Genomic DNA, 27178 nt, shown 5'->3' with positions numbered 1-27178 from the left:
AATGGTGGATTTATTTAATTCTGTTTAATGTACTAGGGTGTAGTTTTAGTATTTTGCGACTAGATGTTGCCCCTCGGTTTTTGCACAGTACGTAGGAAGTAGTGTGTGTATGCTTTCACTTTCATTTTATCAATGACCACAGTCATCTCATTGATGCTGTTGATCATTGATTACAGGTGCTTTGATCAGTGAATGGGAACATGCGTTCCTATACACGATCAGTTTACTAATGGGCGGCGAGGTAAATGCGCACGGGAGTGCGCGAGGTACGTATATCTATGCCCCGGGAACTATGTTGAAGTCTCCGGGATGTAGATATACTGTAGTAAATATGTTAAGTGGTAAATCTCACGGATAACTGCAAGCAGCCCTGAAACAATCACCGCTAATTGCTTCTGATCTATTTTTACCAATGGAAGAAACAAATATACTTTACTCACCCTGCGGAATAGGTTTCGCCGGTTTCTCTAAGGCCTCAAACCCACTAGCAGCCTTTTCTAAGCACTAGTGATTTGAAAAAGCTCTTGCTAATGCAATGCTATGGGAGATTTTAATAAGATCACATCGCTCAAGTGGGATCACACCCCTAGCATTACATTAGCAAGAGTTTTCAAATCACAAAACGCTCAGAAAAGTCCTGCTAGTGGGTTCCAGGCCTAAGCCTTGTTTCTGCTACAGGCTTGGGTTTTTTTTACGTGTGAGAACTCTCGTGAATTTTCACATGGGAAAAATAGAAAATGTGTGCAAATTCTATGAAAATTTTGGAATGTGGCTAGCGTGTATGACCACTTCCCCCTCCTTTGCAAAACGTATACAGTGGAGCCGTTGAGAATCATTATTTGCAATTCAGATGCAAACTAGTGCGGCATGTGAAAAAAATGCAGCAGTTTTTTTTTTCCCTCCTCAGAAAAATACAAACAAAAATTTGCATGTAATGGAAACTAGCCCATTGACCTTCGCTAGCATGCAAGCTTTCCTTTCAGAAAAACGCTAAAAATGCCCATACATGGAAACTAGCCAGTATTCTGTCCTGTCTTTTTTTTCTAACTTTGCAAAAAGCATAAAACTGTGCTTTCCCTAATCCTAATAAATATCCTGGTGCGTCCATGGTGCAGGGGCGTCTTGTGGATCTTAGCCACCCAATGATTTTGTCCCCTAGTACCTCTTGTGTCCCTGTGTCTGCCTTGTACCATTTGTGTCGCCCTCTTTACCCTGTGTCCTTCTCTGCCTCCCTATGTCCTCCTCTGTCCTTATGTGTCCTCCTCCTCTGTCCTTATGTGTCGTCCTCCTGTGTCCCCAAGCAGCGATCTTCTTAACACAAAGAGATGGAGGAGAGAGGCTTCCGAACATGGCTGCTGCTGAGCGATGTGCAGACCTGCTTACTAGCGCCAATGGTCTCGCAAGCGGGACCATGGCACAGTCATTAGGCCAATCACTGAACTCGCTAATAACAGTGGATAGGCCACCTGCCCGATGCCGTCCTCAGCCTGGTCAGCTTCCAAGTCACGATAGCAGTGACTGGTGGCAGCAGACTGCTGGACGTATGCACAGATAGTGATGTGGTGGGCAGTGGACAGTATTACAAGAAAATTAAATGTTGTCTGTTTTTTGTTAAGATCTGGTCCTTATGCTGAATGACAAGCAGAAGTTCCAAGTCATGAAGGGTTTCGGTGGGGCGGTGACCGATTCGGCTGCCTTGAACATTCTGGCACTGAGCGAAAAGGCGCAAGACAAGCTGCTGAGATCCTACTTTGCCGAGGAAGGTGACGAACCTTACAGATTTATGTACAACCTGGTTGCTATACGAGTTGGGATGCTGTGAAATGTACTTGAAAATAGAATGTTTTGCAAATGAACCCCGTATTTTATAGTAATACAAAGACAGCGCACCAAGTAGGGACCATTAATGAGATGCAAATAGTTCCAAGCTAATGTAGAATTATGCAAATGTTATATGCAAAGGTATGCAGCATGAAAATGGACTAATTGAATGCCGCCAAGTTATATTTCCATTTTTCCATCTTCAAACTGCAAACATTTGTGTATAAAGTTTGCATAATCCTGCATCAACTCAGAATTATTTGCCTCTCATGGAGCATCCCTACTGAAACTGCCAAATATCATTGTTTTTTAAAAAAAATATTTGACAAATGTGTTGCCGGCAACATTTTTGAAAAGTTAGCACTGTGTTGCAACATGTCGTCTTTTACCAAACTCTGTAAATATTAAAAGTTAAGGTGGCCAAGAGCTGTTCTCCTATGCTTGACGGATATAGGATTTGAACTGCTCAACAGTTTGGGTTGCCCTGTTGTTATATATTTTGTTTCGTAGTAGACCAAAATGATTTAATAGGTGACCGGCAGTGATGCTCTTGTCTAGGAGAAATCATGGAGAAGCATGTGATCAGTTTGGTCAGGTGATAGATATGTAAGGCTCTGATTTGCTAGTCATGATCATGTGCTAAAACAGTATGTGATCACAACACAGATCTGAAGCTTGTTCAGGGGCTATGGCTAAAAGTATTAAAGGCAGAAGATCCGAAGGACAGCCATGCAATCTGTATTGTTTAAATGAATAAATGTCAGCCTCCATATCTCAATGAACTTTGCTCATAATCAATGTTTTTTAAGAGTTTATGATCCCATACAGTGATTAGTACAACAGTATTGTCTCTGTTTTTTAATGCAGTCCAAAGATCACAGCCCTCCAGTACTGGCTTTCAGCCCTTACACAGTGATTTTCTCTGGAATATCTGAATCTTTTAAGATGCCATTTACTGTAGACTATTAAATTCTCCAAACCTTTGCAACTTTTTGCAGAAGAATGTTATCAACTTGCTACACAATTTTAAGCATTACACAGTTTTTCTAGTCTTTATTCCCTGTCCTGTTGTTTTTAAAAACTGTTGTTAGCTTCATATTAAAATATAACACTTTTTTTTTATAGTAAATCAAGGTTCAATAAATTGTTTTTGTATTACTCTCATAAAAATGGGGTTTCCAATTGTTAAATTTAGTTACTTAACTGGAGAGGTTGAAGCCTCTCTGTCTTCCAGAGGCTTCTCCCAATCTCCTCTTCTTCTGCTAGGACAGCGCGGAGACCCCCTCAAAAAGCCTGCCTAGTAGCATAGACCCAATCAGGCTCAGCTTTTTCTGCCAAGGCCCAAGCAGGTCCATGCTACTGCGCATGGGCAAGCCATCAACAAGCCCTTGTTGGTGGTTTTAATGAGGGGACAGAGCTGGAACCAGCCGGTGGAGGAGGATGGGGGAAGCTTCTGGAGGATCCAAAGGCTTCTCTCACCTGAAGCAAGTACCCAAATGGATATTCCTCACCAGTGGGAAGTTATGATATCCACTTTAGATTTATAAGCCTTTTCATCAAACAGGAATTGGTTACAATATTCTCCGGGTCCCCATGGCTAGTACTGACTTCTCTACACGCATCTACACCTACCTGGACAAAGAGGAAGACTTCAACCTGGAGTCCTTTAGCCTGCAGCTGGAGGACATCAAGCTGAAGGTGAGCAGTGTGGAGCATCAAAGTGGACTTGGTGGTCAATTAGCACAAGCCTAACTTTCATCTGATGTTGTTTCGGAGATTCCAGTGATCCAGAAGGCAAAGTCCTTATCCAAAAGCCCGATATCCCTGTTCGCCAGTCCCTGGACAGCACCAACTTGGATGAAGACAAATGGAGATATTCGAGGGAAAGGAACACTGAAAGGTTCCCCTGGCGACAAATACCATAAAACCTGGGCCAACTACTTCATCAGGTTTGAGATAGCTTGGGATACGTCCATAATCTCTCGTACATCATTGGGGTGTGTAACGGTCTGATTTCTGGTTACCTTCTAGGTTCCTGGATGAATACGAGAAGCACAATTTGACGTTCTGGGCAGTGACTGTGGAAAATGAGCCCTCGGCTGGAATGATCGCTCATTATCCATTTCAGTCTTTGGGATTCACTCCTGAGGACATGAGAGATTTTATCGCCAAAGATTTGGGCCCGGCCTTCGCTAACAGTTCCCACAAGGATGTCCAGATCATGATTGTTGATGATAATCGTATTCTCCTTCCTCTCTGGACTAAGGTGGTGAGTCAAGCATCCTCGGCTGATTGCTTATTTCGCTATGTCTTTGTTAAAGCAAACCTGAAAATTAAAAAAAAAAAAAAAACATCCATACGACATACTTATCTCCAGCGTAGTCATCAATCTCTTTCTTTCTCCTCTCCCGCCTCCTGTTTGCCATTTTTAAAATGGATCAATTCCACTGATCACTTTGGACAATGACCCTGTAAAAGCTTCTTGGTCAGTACACTGTTAAACTGTTCTATCGCCCACTTGTGCCATAAGGAAACATGGATATTACCTTGCTAATCAGTTGTCATTTCAGTTAGAACTAACAGCAATTGATATATAACTGACAGCAACTGATCTATTTCAGTTCTGACAAAATCTTGTCAGAACTGGAAGGAATCGTTGTTAGAAGAAAATGGTGAACTTCTGAGAGGAACTGACGGCAAGGTAATAATAAGGTAAGTATGTCATATACATTTGCAGGTACATCATGTGTTTGTTTTAAATAAATGGAATTGGTTCAGGTTCCCTTTAAGGTCCTATTTCCGTTTTGGTGCAGAGTCCGAATCGGACATGGCATCCATACTGCTGCGAAGCCGCAGCCAAATCCCTATAGCCATGTGATTCAGATGCGTGTAGCGGGAAACAGCAGCTTGCTAGAATCGCACCAGTAAAGGCTCATACACACGTCGGGTTTTCGCAAACGACCTGTCGTTTGGACGTCAAATTGGGCGTGTGTACGGTCTGTCGTTCAGCTGAAGCTGATAAGACTGGATTTGAACGATCCGCCAAACGGATCGCTCAAGTCCAGTCTTATCAGCTGAACGACAGACTGTACACACGCCCAATTTGACATCCAAATGACCGGACGTTCAAACGTCCAAACGACGGGTCGTTTGCGAAAATCCAACGTGTGTACGAGCCTTAAGCGTTGCGGTGGGCATCCTATTGAGGGGATAAGCAGCGTTTTCCCTGTGGGACTCGGATGCAGGGAAATGCTGCGTATTCTGCACAAGTGGAAACCAGCCCTAAAACTGCAGCCATGCTACATTGTTGCCGTGTTTGATTTTCATTTCTTTACACTGTAATCTGGACCTGGATTAGAAGGGCCTCTGTTTTTAGTGTACAAAAGGGCTTTATTGAAATGGACAAACACCAAAGCAAAATAGTACAAAAACTCATCTTAAAGCGGTATAAAACCCTGACATAATATTCAATAAAAACGTTTTCCTACTTTTTATATGCCATACGGTTAACATATTTGCTTTTGTGCATAAGTATTATTATTCATTTAGAAATTACAAGTTTCCAAAGTACACTTTTTTTGCTCTGAAAGCTGACTTTGCATTTTATTTATAACCGTTTTTTTTTTATCTTGAAATATAAGCAGAAATGCTTTCTGACTGTCTGTGTTCAGGAGAGTCTGCAGTGTCAGAGAAGTGTTTGTTTACATTCCTCACTTGATACAATTAAACACAAGATAGCATTATCTCCAGTTCGGATGTGTTCAACTTTCCTGGCATTGAGCTTTTCTGTCCTGTGTTTAACCCTTTGAATGCTGTCCTAGTAAAAAAAAATGCTGGTAGTATATAATATGCTGTAAATAATGTTTTAGAGCAAAGAATTGCTGGGTTTCATTCCGCTTTAAAAGATATTGACATCTGACCAGTGTTGTCTAAAGCAAGCTCTAGCATGATAAAACATACTTAAAGGGAACCTGAAGCGAGGAAAATTAGTTAAAATAAACACGACGTAGCTGCAAGTAAATATTACTTACTAACCTCACCGTCAGTTCCTCTCTGAGGCTCACCATTTTCTTCTTACAATGATCCCTTCCACCTCATTCACCTTTCCACACGCTCTTCCGATGCAGCCCCACTGTGCCATTCGCTCCACTGGTTACCCATTACCCAGAGGATCCAGTTCAAACTCCTGACTCTAACATACAAAGCCCTCCACGAGTTGTCTCCTCCATACATCTCCTCACTAATCTTAAGATATTGTCCCTCCCGCAACCTTCGCTCCTCTCAAGAAATTCTCCTGGCCTCTAAGCTGATCACCTCCTCTCATGCTCGCATCCAGGACTTTACACGAGCATCACCCCTTATCTGGAACTCTCTTCCACAGCCTGCACGTCATGCTCCAAACCTGGACATCTTCAAACGCACTCTTAAAACACACCTTTTCAGACAAGCTTATAACATTCTATAGCCCTTATTTACTTCTCTGTCACAATGTAATCAGAGGCAAAGAATCACTGCCTCATCCATCCTCCACCCCCTTACCTAGTGTGTCCCCCACAACCCATTAGATTGTAAGCCCGCAAGGGCAGGCTCATCCTCCTAATGTTTACTGTTCTTGTAACAATATTTGTGCTGCTTGGAACTTTGCTGTACATTTGTTAGTTGTATCTATGTTCCCCCTGTCGTCTTATTGTGCTTTGTAAAGCGCTGCGGAATATGTTGGCGCTATATAAATAAATAATAATAATAATCCCTTCCAGTTCTGACAATATTTTGTCAGAACTGAAATATACCAGTTGCTGTCAGTTATATATCAGCAACTGTCAGTTACAACTGAATGTGCAAGGTAAAGTCCATGTTTCCCTATGGCTCAAGTGGTTGATATTACAGTTTAACAGTGTGCTCACCAAGAAGCTATTGGGGGTAATGGTCATTTTTTAAAATGGAGGATGGAAAATTCCATTGATTGCAGTAGACAAACGGGACGCAGGAGAGGAGAAAGAGATTGATGAGTAGACTACAAGGGAGGTAAGTATGACCTGTGTATGGTTATTTTGACCCCCCCTTTTTTTTTCAGTTCAGGTTCTCTTTAAGGCAAAAATAATTAAAGAATAAAAATAATACAATAAATATCATAAATCATCTGAGTATTCAAACATAATACCCTTCTATCACAATAAACATAACCAGAAGTGCCGCTGTTTTTAAAGTGAACCTGAAATAAGTTTAAGGCCGGGTGCACACATGGCAGAAACGCTTGCAGAGTGGGAAACGTTGCATTTTATGCAGTAATGTTAGTCTATAAGACGCAGACGGACCAGCGTTCCACTTGTGATTTACAGTAGGCGTTCTGCAGACGCTTGCAGTGTTGCTATATATTAATATGCAGGCTGGCTGCCAAAACGCACATAATGAGTCTATGGAAACACATGCATTGCGTTTTCTATGCGTTTTATGCTGTGATTTTAATTAGAAAGTAAAGATCTGACGTGTTTCCACTTCCTGTTGTCTTCCTAATGATTTGCATATATTGAAATTTAAAAACGCAAACATGTACGAAGGCATGCTATACGCATGAAAAATGCATCTGCGTTAAAAAACGCAAACCACAAACGCACCAAAAGCTCATTACCCTAACACAAACGCACCTGCGCAAAACGCCATATTTAAACGCTATGCTATATGTGAACCTAGCTTGAAAATAAAAAAAGCTTCCTTTACCTGAGGCTTCTGCCAGCCCCCTGCAGCCACCCTGTGGCCGCATTGGTACTGAAGGATCCTCCGGGCCCCTGCGCCTTTGCCACATGGGGTCTTCGTTCACGGTCTCGGCTTTCCTGCACAGGCGCAGTAGAGATTTACTGGTACTGAGCCTGCGCATGGCACTCCCAGTGACGGGAGTGTGAACAAGGACACACAGCGGCCGTCGACTACCGAAACTGCGCCACAGCTGGGAACCGGATAATCATTCCAAGAAGGCCCGGGCACAGGGTGGTTGTAGGGGGCAGGCAGAAGCCCCAGGTTAATGAAACTTTTTTTTTTCTTTTTTAAACTTATTTCAGGTTTCCTTTTACCGTCTATACTCGCATATAAGCCGACCCACGTATAAGCCGAGATACCCACTTTTCCACCAGGAACAAGGAAAAAGTGATTGACTCCCATATAAGCCACCCCTCAGTATAGCACCCTCTACAGTAGCCAGAAGTGCCCCCAGTACAAGTAATTCCTTCTCCCTATAGCCAGGTGTGCCCCAAGGATGATACTACTGTGTCTCAAGACGCCACTGGATGGCATCATAGATATGAGACACAGAGATTGCCACTGAGAAGGAATACCCGATCATTGCTTGCATGCGCTTCTCCACAGGAAAGGGAACACAGGTAGTCTTGAGCAGAGCACTCTGCACACCATGTTGCAGAGCATGCGGGCACGGACACAACACGGAGCCAGCTGGCAAGAGCAGGATGACTAGTGCAAGAATCTTACGCTCTTCTGCCAGTAACAAAACCTGCTCCACCATCTGTTCCGCTCCACTGACTCGCATATAAGCCGAGGGGGTAACTTTTCAGCACATTTTTTGTGCTGAAAAATTAGGCTTATACGCGAGTATATAAGGTAAGTAGTCTTTCATGGAAGTTTCCTTTTAAGTGAGAAAGAAATGCAAAGATAAAATGTTCATTTTTCTTGCTTAAAGAGAATGTCTAGGCTAGCTAAAAGAAAAAAAAAAATCTACTTAACCGGGGCTTGCTCCAGCCCCTGGCAGCTGCTATGTCCCATGCCGCAGCTCCGCTCTCTCCGCAATTGGCTCCCGGCCCCTTCGGGTGCAGTTCTGTGCCTGCGCAGTATGCTTCGGACAACATGGACTTGATTGACAACGGCGCAGGTGCAGTAGTGGACGACCTGACTAGGTCAGCCTCTGAGCTGCTGGTCCCCTCTGGTGCAGAGGCCGATCTAATCAGGTCATCCTCTACTGCACCTGCACGAGCGCCGCTGGCAATCACGGCCACGTTGTCCGGAGCGTACTGTGCAGGCACAGAACTACTGTGCAGTACACTATGGACAACGTGAACTTGAGTGACAGCGATGCAGGCATAGTAGAGGATGACCTTGCGAGGTCAGCGTCTGCAGCCCCTGGCGCCCCCCTCCTAGCGTGGATATTTCCTTAAAGGCCTCGTTTCCATTGCTGTGCTGCGTCCATCGCAAGGTGGTCGTTGCAAAATATGGCACTGTATTGCTAGATGATTCTCCCCGCTGCAGTTGCGATCCTATTCATTTATAATTAATGGAATTGTTCCACAAACATGTAGAGAGGTGCATGTTACCATGCCAAATGCCGAAGCTGGGCGGCACATAGCAAGAGTAGTTCCGGGAATTATACCTACCTCCGAGTTGCAACGGGGGAATAGTATTTAATGCCGCCGGGGATTTGACCGAATCACGGCCCAGCTCACTGGCGACTTTACTATACATATGCATGTTGACCACAGTGACTGGCCATGTTTGAGAATATCTTTTGGACCACACACAGCTGGGCAGATCAGCACTCGTGACACTTTGCCCAGTGGAGGTGTTGAGGGTTTGGTGTCAAACATTAAGAATATCCCACTGGTGTTCTATAGCTTCGGACCATAATCTTCTGCTTTGTCTTTGCAGATTCTCACGGATCAGAAGGCTGCCCGCTACGTTCATGGCATCGCCGTACACTCTTATATGGACGCTGTGGTGCCAGCAACACTTACTCTTGGGAAAGCTCACGAGTTGTACCCAGAATATTTCCTCTTTGCTAGCGAGTCCTGCGCTGGCTGGCTCCCCTGGGAAAAGGGGGTGCACCTGGGCTCCTGGGAGAGAGGCAGCTGGTATAGTCATGAGATTATAGAGGTGAGCCCTGGTTGTGTCTCTCTGTGTTGTGTGATACCTTCCTAAAAAAAAATCTTCTCTCAAGCTGACCTGCCAATGTTCATCTTTTTTTTTTTTTTTTTTACCTACAAATTGCTGACACTCTCCAAGCTCTAAAGTAAAGGTCATCAGCGAGATGGTAATGATTTCAACTTGATCCAATTTTTTTTGTAAATTTACACAGCATGGTACTAGATCAGTAAAATGACATAAGTGATCATTTTGATTTTTCCAATTCTGAGCTGTACATTTGCATACAGTTATCATAAATTAAGTTAACATACATTTTGCATCAACATGAGCTAAAGAGCCATGAACCCTCCTGAGTCACAAGGGCCAACCTGACTCATGAGTAATTCCCCAAGTCATAGACATCCTGCCATCTCTAGAACCATCTCCAACCTATAAGCTGAACGTCGCCCCCCCCATCCTCCTTCTTCATCTCTACAGCTACCCCAACTTACGCATCACTTGCTCTGCCCAGACGTTAGGTTCACTACTGACTTGTGGGCACAGACTTTTTCACAATCTCTAGTCACTCCACCCTACAAGACTCAGTATTCCCATTCTTGAGTAATTTTTGTCCTACAGATCAGATGCTTCAGTCCATAAGGCTACTCTGCCCTCGAGTTAGTCGTTCTCCAGGCTCTAGAATCTTAGTAATCAATAAGTCACCAACTATCCAGAGCTACACTGACTTACAAAAGTACAGACTCTCCCAGTCCCTAGGACCATGACCTTCAAATATCAGACTCTCTCCTGTCTCAAAAGCCACAATGACCTACAAATTACTGGCCCACCGCAGCGCCTAATCTCGCCCTAACCTACACATCACACACCTCCCCTGGACTCCACACAGATGTAACCTACAGTTGTCAGGTTTTAGCCAACGTTTTGAGGTGCGCTAACCTAGATATGATTAATTCTCCTGAGCTCTTTAGACACACAAGTCATAGGCCCTATTTCCTTTACCTTCTCCTTCTTCTAAGTTTTCTTAGGAGATAGTTTTTCATTTTCTATTTAAAATAACTTTTCAGAACTTTTACAAACTGAAAAAGTACCAAAAAGTAGGTGAAAAGATACTGTCAACATTATTCTGAGTATTTTCTTGCTTGCTGGTGACTTAGAAGGAATTTTATTGATAAGATGTGAAAATATCACCTAGAGACCTTGAAGAAAACTTAGGAGAAAAAGTGAATTGGATATGACCCATAGACTCTTCCCAGATGCCCTAAACTTTTGCCAAAACAATAGAACTACGCTGACCAAGAATTTCTCCAGTATGATCAATGAGATGCAAATATTTCCGAGTTCGTGCAGGATCATGTCAAATTTGCATGCAAATTTTATGCAGTTTGAAAAATGGACCAATTTGCACCTCGGTGGGACTTGATTGGTCCATTTTGAAGCTGCATAAATTTGCATTCAAATTTACATAATCCTGCAAGAACTTGGAAATATTCGTCTCATTGATCATTCCTATTCTCCAGGCTCTAGAGTCTTTCCAAAACACAGGTCAACAATACATACACCTCATTTTAAATACACAAATATTAACCTTATAGGAGGAGATATATATTCTAAAACTTAACTTTTAATAAATATAATAAAATGTATGAATGGCTATACACAACGTGTTGTGAAGTGAGAACCTATAGTAGATTGAGGCTTAGTGGGACATAGAGATCCCGATATATTCATGGCTGGATTTTAGGCAAGGCCACAAAGGCAATGGCCTAGGGAACCAGAAAGCAAGGGGCGGGCTGAAGGCTGGCACACTCATGCAGTCAAGCTGCCAAACATGTGAACTGCAGCAGTCGGGCATGTGGGGATAAAGGGGCAGCAAACCTGGGCATCTTATGGTCTATGACCTGAGCTGTCACTTATCATCACCGTCGGCTGCTCTTCGAGTCCAACTCCGCCCTCCACCCAGTTTCAACCTATCAGAGTGGAAATCATCAATTTGTCCCATAAATTTAATGAAAATTATAACCATTCTGTTCATTTTAGATGTAATCGATCCACAAAACCGATTGATAAAAGGATTGACAAAATGGTCATTTGTAGTTGCTTAGCACCATCAACACTGTCTAATCCAATCGGAAGGTTGATCGTACAGTAAAATTGCATTGTTAATAAACATCTTTAAATACATTAATTACTGGGCCCAATAAAAGCGTGTCCATAGTAGGGGGTTTGCGGTTTGTCTGGAAGGAGGGGGGGGGGGGGTGCGGAAGGTTGCTGATAGTGGCCTTGGGCGCTAAAAAAAGTACAAATCCGGCCCTGGATAGATTGATAATAGGGGTAGCCTCAATTCACACTGTTAAATAGAAAAATACAAATAACACCCTACTTAGGAAAACCCTACATATTTCACCCCCCTAAAAAATGTGGGCTTTGTCAGGGGTACAGAAAAATGCTTAGTGCTTAAGTGCCATGTGCCAAAAAGTGTGTAAATCTATACAGACATAAGATCGGCTAGAGAAGAAGCCACTTACAAGTCACCAACACTCTAGAGCCACTCTAACCCATGCTGAGTCCTCCCAGTTTCTATAGTCATCCTAACCTTCTTTCCACTGATCCATTATCGAGTAACCTTTCCTAAATCAATTACTGATCCAAAAATTCCCAATTTGTTTCCTGCTGGCAGGATCTCAATTACTACGTCACTGGGTGGACAGACTGGAACTTGGCGCTGGACATTTCTGGCGGTCCCACCTGGGTGGACAACAACGTAGACAGTGCCATTATTGTGGACCTTAGCAAAGATGTCTTCTACAAGCAGCCAGTGTTCTACCACATGGCACATTTCAGGTAAAGCCTTGAGTTAGTTACACATGTGCGGATATAGACGTGGCAGAGGGCTAACCCCAGTCTCCTGCTTTTTGGCTTACAGCAAATTCATACCAGTTGGGGCCCAACGCATCGGACTCAATGCTAACCACGACACCAAGCTGGAGAGTGTAGCCTTCCTGTGTCCTGACGGGTCAGCTATCGTGGTCATTCTGAACAGGTGAGAAACCATGTGGAGAGGAAACTTGACAGTATGTATCCACACGGGGCCTCTCAATACAGAGTGTAGAGAAATGTCAGACCACACCACTCAAGAATTCCTTATTGTTTTCCAGAGCAGCATGTTTGTTTTCATTACCGGTACTTCTAAAACCTAGAGTAAAGAAGAATCGTATGAATGGTGCCAACTCTCACTTTCTGCTATTCCCACATGCATTGGGAGCGCATTCCTTAGTGATTATTTTTCTATTTCAAAGGTTTTGTTGGTTTCTGAACAAGTAAACATTACGACAACATTTCGCAGTGTGTATTATTAGACAGAGTCCACGCACATATGATTGTACCAGAGTCCCGTTCCTCTGCTGGAGCGATCGGGAACACCAAGACAACAATCGTAAAACATAGGTCTATAGTCAGCAGGCTGCAACAATTAAGGGGTGCTGGAGCCATTCATGTAAAAAGGTGTGGGGGGTTTTCCCACAATCCTTCAGGGCAAGGTGAGACATCGCCCCTCCCAGACGCAGGAACAGACAGCACTTCCCCTATAAAACATTGTAACAGTTAGTCCACCCTCAGTGCTGTTTGTTCCTGCGTCCAGGCAGGTCGGCATCTCCCCTAAGGATTGAGCCTGTGTGCTGGGCTGCAGGTTTTAATTCTATGGGCGGCTGAGATGGTGGTACCGAGGCCATCTAGCCTTCGCTTCACGCTGGACACCCGAGTGAAGTTTGCCTACCTTTCTGCTCCTAACTGTAGGAGGGCAAGTGTGGAAGGCATGGCGTTCTTTTCCCGCTCTAAATAAGATTGGTTCCGGAGGGCAGGTAAGCCGCTGGCGTGCTGTTGCTGGCTGAGCGTGGGGAGGTGCATGGCGCATGATGGACGCTGGTCCAAGTTGGCTCCCCTGTGGCGCGTATCTTCTGGCGGGTATGGCGGACGATGCGCTTTAGCCTGTCGGGCCTTCTCTCCGTCACTTCCGGTCCCGCCTCCGTGAGTTGTAGGCGGAAGGATAAGAGAAGGCTGTGCGTGGCTGGCGGGCATTAGTTACTCTGCAGAGGAGAGACTGCTGTCTTGGCTGCTGGATGTCTCCAGGATGTCGGCGCCGGATAAAGCAGAGAGTAACCCAGCCGCTCAGAAGGTGAGAGTATGGGATCTCTTTCTGAGCCATACGCTAAGGTGCATTTGAATGGTGCTTATATCTGCTATTTTTTCTCTATATATTTTTCAGACTAAACAGAATGATGCAGGAGATAAGGCGAGGCCTCCTCCTACCTATAAGCGATGCCCTATGTGTAGCGTTAAGATGCCATTGCCATACTCCAAAACTTTGTGTCAACAGTGTATGGAGAGAGTTTTAGGAGAGCAGTCAGGTCCCTCTGTACAGGAGACTTTGCAGGCTTTTAGGGAAGAGATTAACTCTTCATTGGCTTCATTTAAATCCTCTTTAAAGCGGAATATAACCCTGCATTTCAACTTTGCTCTAAAACATTATTTACAGTATATTATATGCAACCAGCATTTTTTTTTTTACTAGACCAGCATTGGAAGGGTTACACAGGGCTTTAAAGTCCCTAGAGATTTCTGCAGACCCATCCGAACTTCAGTTAGATACTTTTTGTTTACAAATATGTATCTTTTAAGTGTTTATTGTGACTCATCTCTCTCACTGAGAAGGAGCTTGGAGGACAGCCAAAGAGTGTGTAACTGTTTATCAATAGATACATCTAACTAAATAGAATGTAACTATCTGAACGTCTGCACGGAACTTAAAACCTCTGTGTTTAATGCTTCCAATGCTGGTCTAGTAAAAAAAAATGCTTTTTGCATATAATATGCTGTAAATAATGTTTTAGAGCAAAGTTGAAATGCAGGGTTATATTCCGCTTTAACAGTAGCATGTGCTTCTACTTCTCAGGTTGCTACTGTGTCTGTTCCTGCTTTGAACCCTATCTCAGAAAGTGAGAATCAGGATCAAGGGGAGACAGGGGTTAGTTCGGCTGAGTCTGACTAGAGAGATTGAAATTGATACATCTTCTAGATTCAAATTTCGTGTGGAAGATACTGAAGCCTTGATTGCAGCTATTAATGATACGCTGGAATTGAATAAGGATGCAGTGTCTGGGTTGTCCATACATGATCAATTATATAAGGGGATGGAGGAGAAAGAAGGTCTTACTTTTCCTGTCCACAATGCTATTAAGCAGTCGATTCTTAGAGAGTGGAAAGATCCTGAGAAAAGGCTGCTTATTTCCAAAACAGTAAACCGCAGATTTCCTTTTACTGTTGAGGAATCAGCTCTTTGGGACAAATGTCCAAAATTGGACGCTCCTTTTTCTCAAGTTTCCAAACCAGGTGATTTGGCATTTGAGGATTTAGGGGATCTTAAAGATCCGGTAGATAAGAGAATTGATGCTTATCTCAAGAGATCTTGGGAGGCAACGGCAGCCTCCTTTAGGCCTGCGGTAGCTTCTACATGTGTAGCCAGAACACTAGAATTATGGGTCAATCAACTGAAAGCTAGCATTCTGGCGGGTGCTTCAGTTGAGCAGTTATTGGAATCCATCACGGTTATAAATAAGGCGGCTAACTATTTGGCAGATGCCTCGGCGGAAGCGGTTAGGTTTACCGCTAGGTCAACGGCTCTGGTGAATGTGGCACGCAGGGCTCTGTGGTTAAAAACTTGGGATGGTAATTTAGCATCCAAAAACAGACTGTGTGGAGTTCCTTTTTCTGGAGATTTGCTGTTTGGTCCAGATTTGGATTTGGCTCTAGAAAGGACTTCGAATAAAAGAAAGACCTTTCCTAAGAAGCAAAAGACGGCAAATGTTTTTTTCGTAAACCAAAAGCTGATCAAAAAGAACCTGCTAGGGAGCAGAAAGGAGTCAAAAGATGGTTCTCTGACAAATCCAGAAGGGGCGGTTTTAGGTCTAAGCCCTCTGAATCTCAAACGAAGCCACAATGACTCGTTTGTGGCGGTGGGGGGAAGACTAAAATACTTTGCCCACAAATGGTCGATGAAGGCAAAAAGTCCATTCATTCGGCAGACAGTCAAATTCGGTTATCAGATAGTTTGCTTTACCCCCTCCGTCAAGATTCATTGTGTGAAGACATCCAAAGGATCCGGCTCTTTTTCCCGAGATCCTGCAAATATTAAAAAGTATGCTGGATCAAAATGTGGTTTGCAATGTTCCAAAGGAGGAACAAAAAGAAGGTTTCTATTCAACAATATTTCTAGTAAAGAAACAATCGGGAAGATTCCGATTGATTCTAAACTTAAAGAGTCTAAATCCATTCATGAGAAAGAAAAAGTTTCGTATGGAAACGATTTTTACAGTAAGAGATCTGTTATTTCCCGGGGTTTTTATGGCATCTCTAGACCTCAGAGATGCCTATTGGCACGTCCCAATTCACAAGAGGTCACAGAAATTCTTAAGATTCGCCCTCCAAATAGACGGGCAGGTAAGGCACTTTAAGTTCCTATGCCTCCCGTTTGGGATCACTTCTGCACCAAGGATATTTACAAAAATCCTAGGCGAAGCTCTAATGCCATTAAGAGAAGAGTCGGTCCTTGTAGTGCCTTATCTGGACGACCTACTGATACTGGGAAATTCGGAGGCACAAGTAAAGCATCATTTGCAGAGAGTATCAACTCATTTACAATCCTTGGGCTGGATTATAAATCGAGAAAAATCATGTCTAGATCCAAGCCAAAATATGGTGTTTCTGGGTATTTTGATAGATTCTTTAAAGAGACTCTGTAACAAATTGTTTATCTTTATTTCTTCTATGCTATAAGTTCCTATGCCTTTTCTAATGTGGTCTGGCTTACTGCAGCTTTTCCTAATTGCACAGTAGCTGTGTTATCTCTGTTATATGATCTAATCTTCTCTCTATAGTCGGCACAGTCAGGCTGAGGCAGTCAGACTGGAATGTGCAGGGCTGCTTGTGATTAGCTAGAAGCTGTACACACCCCCTGCAGGCTCTGTGTGACTAACACACTCTGCTTAGCTGAGCCTATTAGAAGCTGGTTAGTTTGTTTGTAAACACTGCCTAAAACTGGCAATTACAAGCCAGGTTTGCAGCAGAGAATGGCAGAAACAGCACAGAGGGGACCAGGAGCACATAATGAATAGAATGGTATGCTTTTTATTGTAAGAATTTCAGAGTACAGATTCTCTTTAAGTCAAAAGTTGTTTCTTCCACAGGAAAAAGTGGAAAAGGTAAAGTTGGCAGTTCAAAAATTGCAGGAGGAGTTACGACCTACGCTAAGATTGGTCTCCCGAGTGTTGGGGTTGATGTCTTCAACAATGGTGGCGGTGCCATGGGCATTGTCTCATATAAGGAGACTCCAGCGTGTATTCCTGGAGAATTGGGACGGTCAGCCTCAAAGTTTGGAGATTCGTGTGAGAATTCCAGCATCAGTCTCCCTGTCCCTTCAATGGTGGTTGGAAGAAGTCAATTTGTTGAAGGGAAGACTGTGGAAAGAGCCGGTAGATCAGATTTTAACCACGGATGCAAGTTCGTGGGGTTGGGGGGCGCATGTGGGGCATTTGGCCTTCCAGGGCAAATGGTCAAAAACAGAGTCCCAAATGTCCTCGAATTGGAGAGAATTGAGAGCTGTGAAATTGGCCTTGATTCAAGCGAAGACCATTCTGGGTCAATCACACGTCCTGGTTCAGTCAGACAATATAACAACGGTGGCGTTCTTAAACAAACAGGGAGGCACGAGATCCCTGTTATTGCAGGAAGAAGCGGAAGAGATTTTATTTTGGGCAGAAAGGAATGTGTTGTCCTTGAGAGCAGTCCATCTCAAGGGCACATTGAACATAGACGCAGACAAATTAAGCAGAAATGCAATTCGGACTTCAGAATGGTCCTTAAACAAGAAAATATTTTTACAGATTGCGGAGAAATGGGGAACACCATCAGTGGATCTGTTGGCAACACAAGAGAATGCTCAGGTACAAAGGTATTATTCTTTGAACCCGAGAGACGATGCGATTGGAGTAAATGCGTTCAATCACCAATGGAATTTTCATTTGATGTATGTGTTTCCACCTCTAAATATGATCCCGGCTGTCCTCATGAAATGGAGGGATCTGAGAGGACGCATGATTCTGATTGCGCCTCGCTGGCCCAGGAGGAGCTGGTTTGCAATGATGAAGTCATTTACAATCGAGGAGCCTTGGATGCTTCCTCTCATACCGGATCTGCTAGTTCAGGGGAACCTGTGGCATCCGCATCCAGAGCGCCTGAATCTGGCAGCTTGGATCCTGAATTAGACTGGTTAAGGGGATTAGGAGTGTCCAATAAAGCAGCTCTGACATTGATCGAAAGTCGTTAAGATGTTACGAGAAAGATCTATTTAAAATACTGGAAGACTTTTCACCTTTGGTTGCGAAAGTCAAAGTTTAATAATCTATCTATCCCAGCAGTCTTGGATTTTCTCCAGGATGGATGGGATAAGAAGTTATCGGTCAGTACATTAAAAGTTCAGATGGCAGCCCTTTCGGCTCTGTCGGGTCTTCCGATTTCTTCATCTCCTCTAATTTTAAGATTCATGAAGGCTGTATCAAGGAAATCTCTGGTTTTTAGACCATATGTATCTCCATGGGATTTATCCATAGTGTTGCAGGGATTGTCTAGAGGGCCGTTTGAGCCATTGACAGAATGTTCCCTTAAGAATCTCACACTTAAAGTAGTGTTCTTAATTGCAATAACTTCAGCAAGAAGGGTAAGCGAATTGCAGGCTTTATCAGTTAAAAATCCATATTTTCAGGACTTTCAGGATAGGTTGGTGCTACAGACTGACCCGAAATTCTGTCCAAAGGTGATGTCTAAATTTCATAGATCACAAGATATAGTCTTACCTACATTTTGTGTAGATCCAAGTTGTGAGAAGGAAAGAGTATTTCACACATTGGATGTTAGAAGGTCAGTATTGGAATATTTAGCCAGGACGGCTAGGTTTAGGAAATCAGATTCATTATTTTTATTATTTGCAGGCAAGAATGCAGGGCAGGCTGCATCTAAATCTACAATTGCAAATTGGATCAGTTCAGCTATTATTGAGTCTTATAGAGTAATGAAAGTAGATCCTCCAGCTTCTTTTAAGGCTCATTCTACAAGGGCCATGGCAGCTTCATGGGCAAATAGGGCAGGAGCTTCTCCTGAGCAAATCTGTAAGGCGGCGACGTGGTCGACCTTTTCTACATTCATTCGCCATTATCGAGTGGATGCATTATCGGCTCACGACCAAGCGTTTGGAAGGAAGATTCTCCAAGCAGTGGTCCCACCCTGAGGTTGTATTACTTGTTAATCGTCTCACCTTGCCCTGAAGGATTGTGGGAAAAAAGCAGAGTTAGTACCTGCTAACGATGTTTTGAACAATCCTTCAGGGCAACGATCCCACCCGGGTGTTTTGTCTTTGTCGGATAATGGCACTTTGTGTGGGTTAGTTGGTTGTTCACCTGTCGGTACTTGTCTAAACGCACTGAGGGTGGACTAACTGTTACAATGTTTTATAGGGGAAGTGCTGTCTGTTCCTGCGTCTGGGAGGGGCGACGTCTCACCTTGCCCTGAAGGATTGTTCAAAACATCGTTAGCAGGTACTAACTCTGCTTTTCCCGCTAGTAGAATATCTGTAACATTTCAGATATTCAACTACTTACCGTAATTCCAATTAGTAAAATATTGGTAAAGATCACCAATATTTTACTATGTCTTAATCTAACCCTACTCTCACACAGAACCCTCCCTCAACTGATGCCTAACCCTCAAAGGGAACCAGAGACGAAGCACCCTCATGTATTTTACCATGTATATCAGTGGGAACATTAGAGAAAACGTCTATCCTGCTCTCTGTTTCATTCTTCACTGCTCAGCCTGCCTTTTATAAGCCCTGATAAAATCCCCGACTGAGCATTCAGTCTGGCTTTGCTCAGAAATCATTATAGCTGAGTCTGTCTTCTCTGATGTCTTTTTAAACCCAAGCCTGCCCCCTTCTGGCTCTGCTATAGTGACTTAGCTATAAATATTCCTGAGCAAAGCCAGACTGAATGCTCAGTCGGGGATTTTATCAGGGCTGATAAGAAGCAAGCTGAACAGTGAAGAATGAGACAGAGAGCAGGGTAGGTGTTTTCTCTAATGTTCCCACTGATATATATGGTAAATACATGAGGGTGCTTCATCTCTGATTCACTTTATAGAGACTCTGAAGTCTCCTAAAATCCCACTTTTTATTCAACATTTAACTTCAGCACTCTCAGCCCTGCTAAAACGCTGCATCCTTGCGGCAGAAAGCTGTTTACAAACCCCCCCAAATCTCCGGGGCTAAATGCGGCTATCACTTCCTAGTAGAGGCAGAGCTTTAGGGCTGTAGCTCTGCCTTTACTCGCGATAATCCCTGCTGATCGCCGCCTCTCTCCACCCCTCAGTCTTCCTTCACTGAGAGGGCCGGGGGAGAGGCGGAGATCTGCGGGGATTGACATGAATGGAGGCATAGCTGCAGCTCAAAGCTCTGCCTCCCCGGGCAGCAAAATCCACGGCTTTGCCCCGGTATTTGGGGGGTTTGTAAACCGCTTTCTGCCACTGGGATGCAGCGTATTAGCAGGGCTGATAGTGTTGAAGATAAAGCTTGAATAAAAAGTGCGATTTGAAGACGCTTCAGTGTCTCTTTAACCCCCACCAGTTAATGCCTAACACTAACCCTCCATCTGGCACATAAAACATAACCCCCTCCACTTACCCTCATTTGGATGCCATGGTAAGAAAATATGCAAATTGCAGCATTGCATATCGGCATGCCTCTGGCAACACCCTTTTTCCCTGAAAGGGTTCCTGCACCCTTTATTTCCTGTTCCGTGTTTGAGGGAGTAACGGAAAGAAAGCAAGAAGAAGAGAGAAAAGAACAGAAACTGAAGAGCGTCAATAGGAATCACCCAGGCGCTCACCCCTCGTCCCACCATGGCAAAGATTGGTTGAGAATGGCTGAATAGGGGATTCAGCCATTCTCAACCAATCTTTGCCATGGGTCGTAGACTTTCGCCACCTTGTCTGATCTACCCTCAAGACTTTCCCTCTTTAAAGTAGCAACTAACGGAGTTCTCCATGACCTAGCTACGGTCTGCTAAGCTGCCCCAAAAACAAAGTTCACCAACGTTCTCTACCAACACCCGGTTAGTCATCCTTAATTATTTAAAAAAAATACACCCCATCAAAGGTTTATTCCCCAAAAGTATTGACGTTTCATTTTTGTCTTGGTTGCACATAAATTCCAGTGTTCCAAGAACTGGAGGGATAGCCCCTCCCCTTGCAGCGCCCTCAGGACGTGGTGAGATCTCTACATTTCTGAGTTGCCAGCTCTGCACACGTGCCATACATATTATGAGGGTCTCTTATTTTTCCATGCTGTGCCGCTGATTTAGGCTTGGTTCACATCAAACTGGATGCTGTCAATGGCCAAATGGAGCGATCAGTGCAGTGTCCACTCTGGTGGTGTGTTGTGGTCGGGATAATATGCGTTTCTACTGTATCTGTGGGAAACACATTCGTTGTCCTTAAAGGGACCCTGAGAACTCGAAATAAATGAAACTGGTATTAACTTGGGACTTTCTCCAGCCCAACGTAGGCCGCGAGGTCCCCTGGTGTCCTCCTGGCTCCTCTCCTGGTCCCGCTGGCGCCTCTGTTACCGGCGACTTTCGGGTCGAAGGTCGACTGGTTCTTCCTGAACTGAGATGCTCCACGTCCTCATGCCAGCTAGCGTGACAGTTCTGCGCGGTTCAAAGTTAGAAAACCGCGCATGCGCAGGACTGTCACAACGGCTGGCACGACGATGCATAGGGGCATCTCTGTTTGGGAAGAACCGGCCGACCTTCACTCCGAAAGTTGCCAGTAACTAAGGCGCCAGCAGGACCTGGAGAGGAGACAGGAGGACGCCGGGGGACCTCGCAGCCTATGGTGGGCTAAAGGAAGCCCCAGGTAAGTGCCAGTTTCATTTTTTTCCTTTTTTCGAGTGCTCTGGGTCCCTTTAATTATCATGCAGGTTGGATTTCTGTGCTGTGGTTATTCACCCATTAGCAGCTTCAATAGAGTTATCTCGTTTGGGATAAGTGCACTGCTTTTGCTTTTGACCTCAGTTGGCAGAACTCGTTGTGCTGTAAATTCTTTGGAATGATTTGATCTCTCCCTGATAACAGAGGATTTCTGCTTTCAGTTTCTATATTTTCTGTCTCACACTGCCCCCTAGTGACTATAAATTCACATTACAGCAGTACTAATTACTAGCAAGCAAATGCAACAAATAAGAAAAGTGCTAAAATAAATTGACCTGGAGTACTTGCAAGCCTCTAAATAATTTGGCTGCTAAAGGGTTAATATCAAAGGATCTAATTACTGACACTTTTTATGAGGCAGCAAAAAAAAAAAATACAAATTTCAGTTTTGCGTTGCAGTGTGAACCAAGCTTTATTTGAAGAAAAGTATGTATGTTATTCTAAAAAATGATTTCTGTGTGGACTGATGATTAAGGCTGGTTTCACAGTGGGACGTTACTGGCGCACGTTAGAGCAGCCTGTAACGCAGCCCACCGCACAGTAATGAAAAATCAATGGGGCTGTTCACAGTGCCCACGTTGCGTTACATTGTAACGCTGCGTCACAAGACAACGTACTGCATGCAGTACTTTGGACGCGGCTGAGCCGCGTTAGACTGCTTGCACCTGCTCAGTAATCTTGTGGAGGAGCGGAGAGCGGCCAGGCACATGGCTAATTAATATGCACTGCACGTTGTGACGTGCAGTGTTTACTTCCTGGAGCGGCCGCTCTGTGCGGCGATTGGCCGGCGGGACCACGTGATGCCGCATGCGCACAAGAGTGCGCATCACGGCATCACTGACGCCAGAGTGAGCTGCATAACGCGGCTCACTCTGACATCCAGATCCAGCACCACCAGGCGTTCCGTTAGGGGGACGTTATGCGACCTTAACGCCCCCTCTAACGCAACGTCCTGGTGTGAAATTAGCCTTAAGCACAGTGTACAACCAACCAATCAGATTCCATTGCCATTGCCACAATACAGAACAGCCTAATTGGTTAGAAGCACAGCAGAATAATGGTAGATATACACCTGCCGATCTGGCACCAGATTGATCATCCGATAGATCCCGCTCTGCCTATATCTGATCAAAGTGGGATCTTTTGCCTCACCCTTGCACTGCATTCAGATTTCCATTTGCTTTCAGCATGGTATCTATTGAAAATCGTGCCCATGCTGATTGTTGAAGGCTCGACCGTCACTCCGGTGTGAATCCACGCCTCCTCCGGTGTCCAGAGTCTTGTCACCCTGAGCGAGTGTACCATGTGACACTGGCACCTGTACTGGTGTCACATAGTACAGGTGCTTGCAGTGACAGTGTTGTAGTGCAGTGATCTGCAAACTTGGCTCTCCAACTGTTAAGGAACTACCAAGTCTCACAATGCGTTTGCCTTTATGAATCATGACTGTTTCTGTCAGACGCCCGCAATGCATTGTGGGACTTGTAGTTCCTCAACAGCTGAAAAGTTTGCAGATCACTGGTGTAGGGGATGGCACTCTCGCCTTGCGTTGCTGGGTACCTGGTTCTAGTCCCAGCCAAGGCACTATCTGCACACAGGTTATATGTTCTCCCCGTGCCTGCGTGGGCTTCGTCCGGGCACTCTGGTTTACTCTCACAACCCAAAAACATACAGATAAGTTAATTGGCTTTTCCTGGACTTCCGGTTCCGGCGCCTGCATGAACGGACGTGTGTGAAGGGAGCTCCGTGCAGCCGTTTACAGAATAGTGGCATAGCCACACTCATACACCCCTCAGAGACTTGAAGGGTGGCCCACAGTCCGCAGAAGCTAAGAAGTATACCCTATGGACCGTCGCCTAAAACCAGCAGGCAAAACAACTAAAGAAAATTCAAAGCCTGACATCCAGCCTAAGATGGCGCCGCCGGAAAAGAAGCAGGCTAAGTCTCCGAGCAATGAGAGGGACGAGGGCGAGTGGGGCACTGACTCAGACGAGTTCGAGGAGAGACCCCACACTCAACTTAAAGATGCTGACCACCAGCGCATAGCCAAAGAAGTGGTCAAAAGAATCTCGCCAGATTTGCAAGCGATAGTAGAGGCCGCGGTCACGAGGTCCATGGCGGCCATTAACCACAAACTACAACAACACTCAAAACAGATCCGGGAGGCGGAATCCAGGCTAGAGAGATGTGAAACTGACCTACAAACAGCCCAGAACACAATTAAAGATCTTACCGTGGAGAACAAAGGCTTCAAAGAGAAGCTAGACGACTTGGAGAACCGCTCCCGCAGGAATAACCTGAGAATAGTCGGGGTGCCGGAGTCTTGCAAACCAGGAGACCTGCAACAATTGTGCGAAATAGACCTGCCAGAAGCTTTGAAGCTAACAGCGCCTATGAGGGTGGAAAGAGCGCATAGAATAGGACCCCCGAAAGATAATGAGGCCAAAACACCAAGAACTGTGATAGTCAGATACTTAGACTACAATGACAAAATGAAGATTTTGAACGCGTATAAGACACTGAGAGAAACATTCAAGCTTCTTGGATTTGTCATACGTATTTTTAATGACTATTCAGCAGAAGTCACGAAGAAAAGACAACTTTTTGGAGCAGTATGCACAGATCTTGATAATAGACAGATAAAGTTTGCTCTACTGTATCCCGCACTTCTTAAAGTGACCGAAGCTGGAGGTAACATCATATTTCTCCGGGAACCAAAAGAAGCTCGCAACTACATCAAAAATCTCCCCCCCTTAGTGCCTGCGGAAAGAGCTGAAGAAGAAGCGGGGTAATGTATGAAAAGACTTATTAGCCAGCCTACGCTCTGTTTATTTTAAGGTACTCAGACTGGGGGATTTGCCCTGACCCTTTTGGTCTGAAGAACTGGGGTCTTTCCTTGGGACTCGTAAAGTACATAATATATGATGCGGACAATCGGTATATCTTATAAGGTTGCAAGCAAGCCTAACGGCTGGCTGAACTGAGTCCATGCAGGAAAAAAGAGAAGTCTCTACCAAAGGGATGGAAAATGTTAAGTTTTTTGATGACATGAGAAATACAACTTCTGAAACTCTTGGTATTAACCTTAAAGTAAATTTGGTATGCTCATGTCAGTTAAAGGTTTTATATACCCAGGTTAAAATGGGGGAAGGGGTTAGGGGGATTAAAGGGGACTGCTCTCTCGATGTTAACTGTTGTCTGTGGAAGAGGGGATTGAATGAAAGGCGACATAGGCCCTGTAAACTTAAACCATGGTAATCAAAATTATCTCATGGAACGTTAAGGGCCTGCGAACACCTACTAAAAGGGGCCAAATCCTGAGACATTTGAAAAGTCTCCACGCTGACATAGCTCTCTTACAAGAGACGCATTTGGGTAGCTCAGAGCTCTCATATATGAAAAAGAAATGGGTAATGCAAGTTATAGGATCTCCAGCGATGGGAAAAAAAGCAGGAGTAATGATTCTCATAAACAAATCCTTAAGGGCGGAAATTATAGACTCAGCCTCTGATGATGAGGGAAGATGGGCCTATGTCACTTTTCGTATACCGGGGGAGACGTATACTGTATTTAATGTCTACGGGCCAAACGCAAACTCTAAAGACTTCATGCAAAAAATACAGTGGAAAGTAACAGAAAAGTCATCCCCTAATCTTATTATGGGAGGTGACTTTAATGATGTCATCAATGTGGCTGAGGATAGGTCTGCTAGACCCCGAACAAATTATCAATCAAAACCTACCTACTTAGCCACATTGATTAAAGACCTAGACCTGATAGACAGCTGGCGTTTCCTACACCCTTATGACCGCGAATACTCCTTCTACTCACAAGTCCATACCTCTTCCTCACGTATTGATTATTTGTTCATATCCCCAAATATAATCTCTAAATTAAGGGAAGCAATAATCCAAGATATGGTTATCTCTGATCACTCACCTATCTCCATCACTATAGAGAAAAAAATACCTCATGGTACAGATATACTATGGAGATTCCCACAGTTCTTATATGGAGATGAGAAGTTTCACCAAGACCTAATATATTGGTGGCAGGAATACTCTGCTGATAATAAATCTTACAAAACTAACCCTCACCTCTTTTGGGATGCCTCCAAAGCGGTCATAAGGGGAAGGATTATATCATATGTAGCAGGTAAAAAAAAGCAGACCTCACAAGAATATGATAAACATGTTAACATGGTCAGGCAAGCTTACACTGAGTATAAATTGTCCCCTAGTGAAGCCAATAGGCAGAAATGGCTAGAAGAGAAAAAAGAGATGGATTACTGGTCGAAGACCCGAGAAACCATGACAACACCCTATAAGCAGCTATACTTTCACAAGTTCGGGGAAAAGTCAGGGAGACTCCTGTCTAGAATGGTCAAGGCCCAAAACTCCCCCTCAAATATCCATTCCCTTAAAGCCAAGGATGGAAAGCTTGTCCATCTACCCAAAGATATTAATAAAATCTTCTATGAACATTATAAGCAATTCTATGGGGACCCAGGATCTATAGACAAATCACTGGGAGAATCATTCGTGCAAAAGGTCAAATTAAGGAAACTTTCAGAACAACATTTAGAGGAACTGAACACCCCCATCACAGAACAAGAAATCCTAGCCACTATCAAAACCCTACATAATCATAAATCACCCGGCCCGGATGGCATGCCAGCCGAATATTTCAAAATATTAAAATCAGAGGTGACACCCACACTGACCTCCTTATACAATTTAATACTGGGAGGGAAACATATACAGCCCTCAGGAAATGAAGCTTATATCAAACTGATATATAAGCAGGGTAAAGATCCAAATGACCCGGCCTCCTATAGGCCGATCTCCCTGATAAACCAAGATTTAAAAATACTCACAAAACTAATGGCGAATAGACTGGCACAGTTTCTGCCTTTCTTGATCCACCCAAATCAGGTGGGATTTGTAAAGGGAAGAGCAGCGGTGACAAATATCAGAAAACTCATGACAGTACTAGAACAGGTCAAAGCTTACCCAACAACATACAAGCAAGCGGCAATACTCACGTTAGACGCGGAAAAAGCCTTTGACGCAGTTCACTGGACATGGCTAAACAAGGTATTGATGAAAATGGGGTTTCAAGGGGAATTTATACAATTCATAAACTCATTATATGCAGCCCCCTCAGCTAAAATCTATACCCCAGGTTTCCTCTCCCCCTCTTTTCGATTATACAAAGGAACAAGACAAGGATGCCCAATGTCACCGCTGCTCTTCAATATAGCCTTGGAGCCACTAGCCACTTATTTTCTTAACACCCTAGAGGGAATACATATAGGAGAGCGAAAAGTAGTGTCCGCACTTTTTGCAGATGATATATTACTCTTTTTAAATAAACCACGCTCACAAGTCCCCCAAATACTGGAAACT

General features: G+C 44.1%; 1 protein-coding gene across 2 annotated transcripts in view; it reads left to right on the top strand.

Moving 5' to 3' along the window:
• The window catches only part of GBA1 (glucosylceramidase beta 1), a 47350-nt gene that overhangs the window by 17207 nt on the left and 2965 nt on the right, over positions 1–27178 (top strand). For both annotated transcript variants that reach the window (XM_068251475.1, XM_068251476.1), the window contains exons 4-10: positions 1617–1763; positions 3386–3519; positions 3598–3770; positions 3853–4090; positions 9469–9693; positions 12362–12525; positions 12608–12724. In XM_068251475.1, the coding sequence (XP_068107576.1) occupies positions 1617–1763; positions 3386–3519; positions 3598–3770; positions 3853–4090; positions 9469–9693; positions 12362–12525; positions 12608–12724 (1198 nt within the window). The remainder of the gene's footprint in view (positions 1–1616; positions 1764–3385; positions 3520–3597; positions 3771–3852; positions 4091–9468; positions 9694–12361; positions 12526–12607; positions 12725–27178) is intronic.

This window comes from Hyperolius riggenbachi, chromosome 9 (assembly GCF_040937935.1).
Source record: "Hyperolius riggenbachi isolate aHypRig1 chromosome 9, aHypRig1.pri, whole genome shotgun sequence".
NCBI classification, from domain to species: Eukaryota; Metazoa; Chordata; class Amphibia; order Anura; family Hyperoliidae; genus Hyperolius; species Hyperolius riggenbachi.
This window is presented reverse-complemented; position numbering and strand designations above follow the sequence as displayed.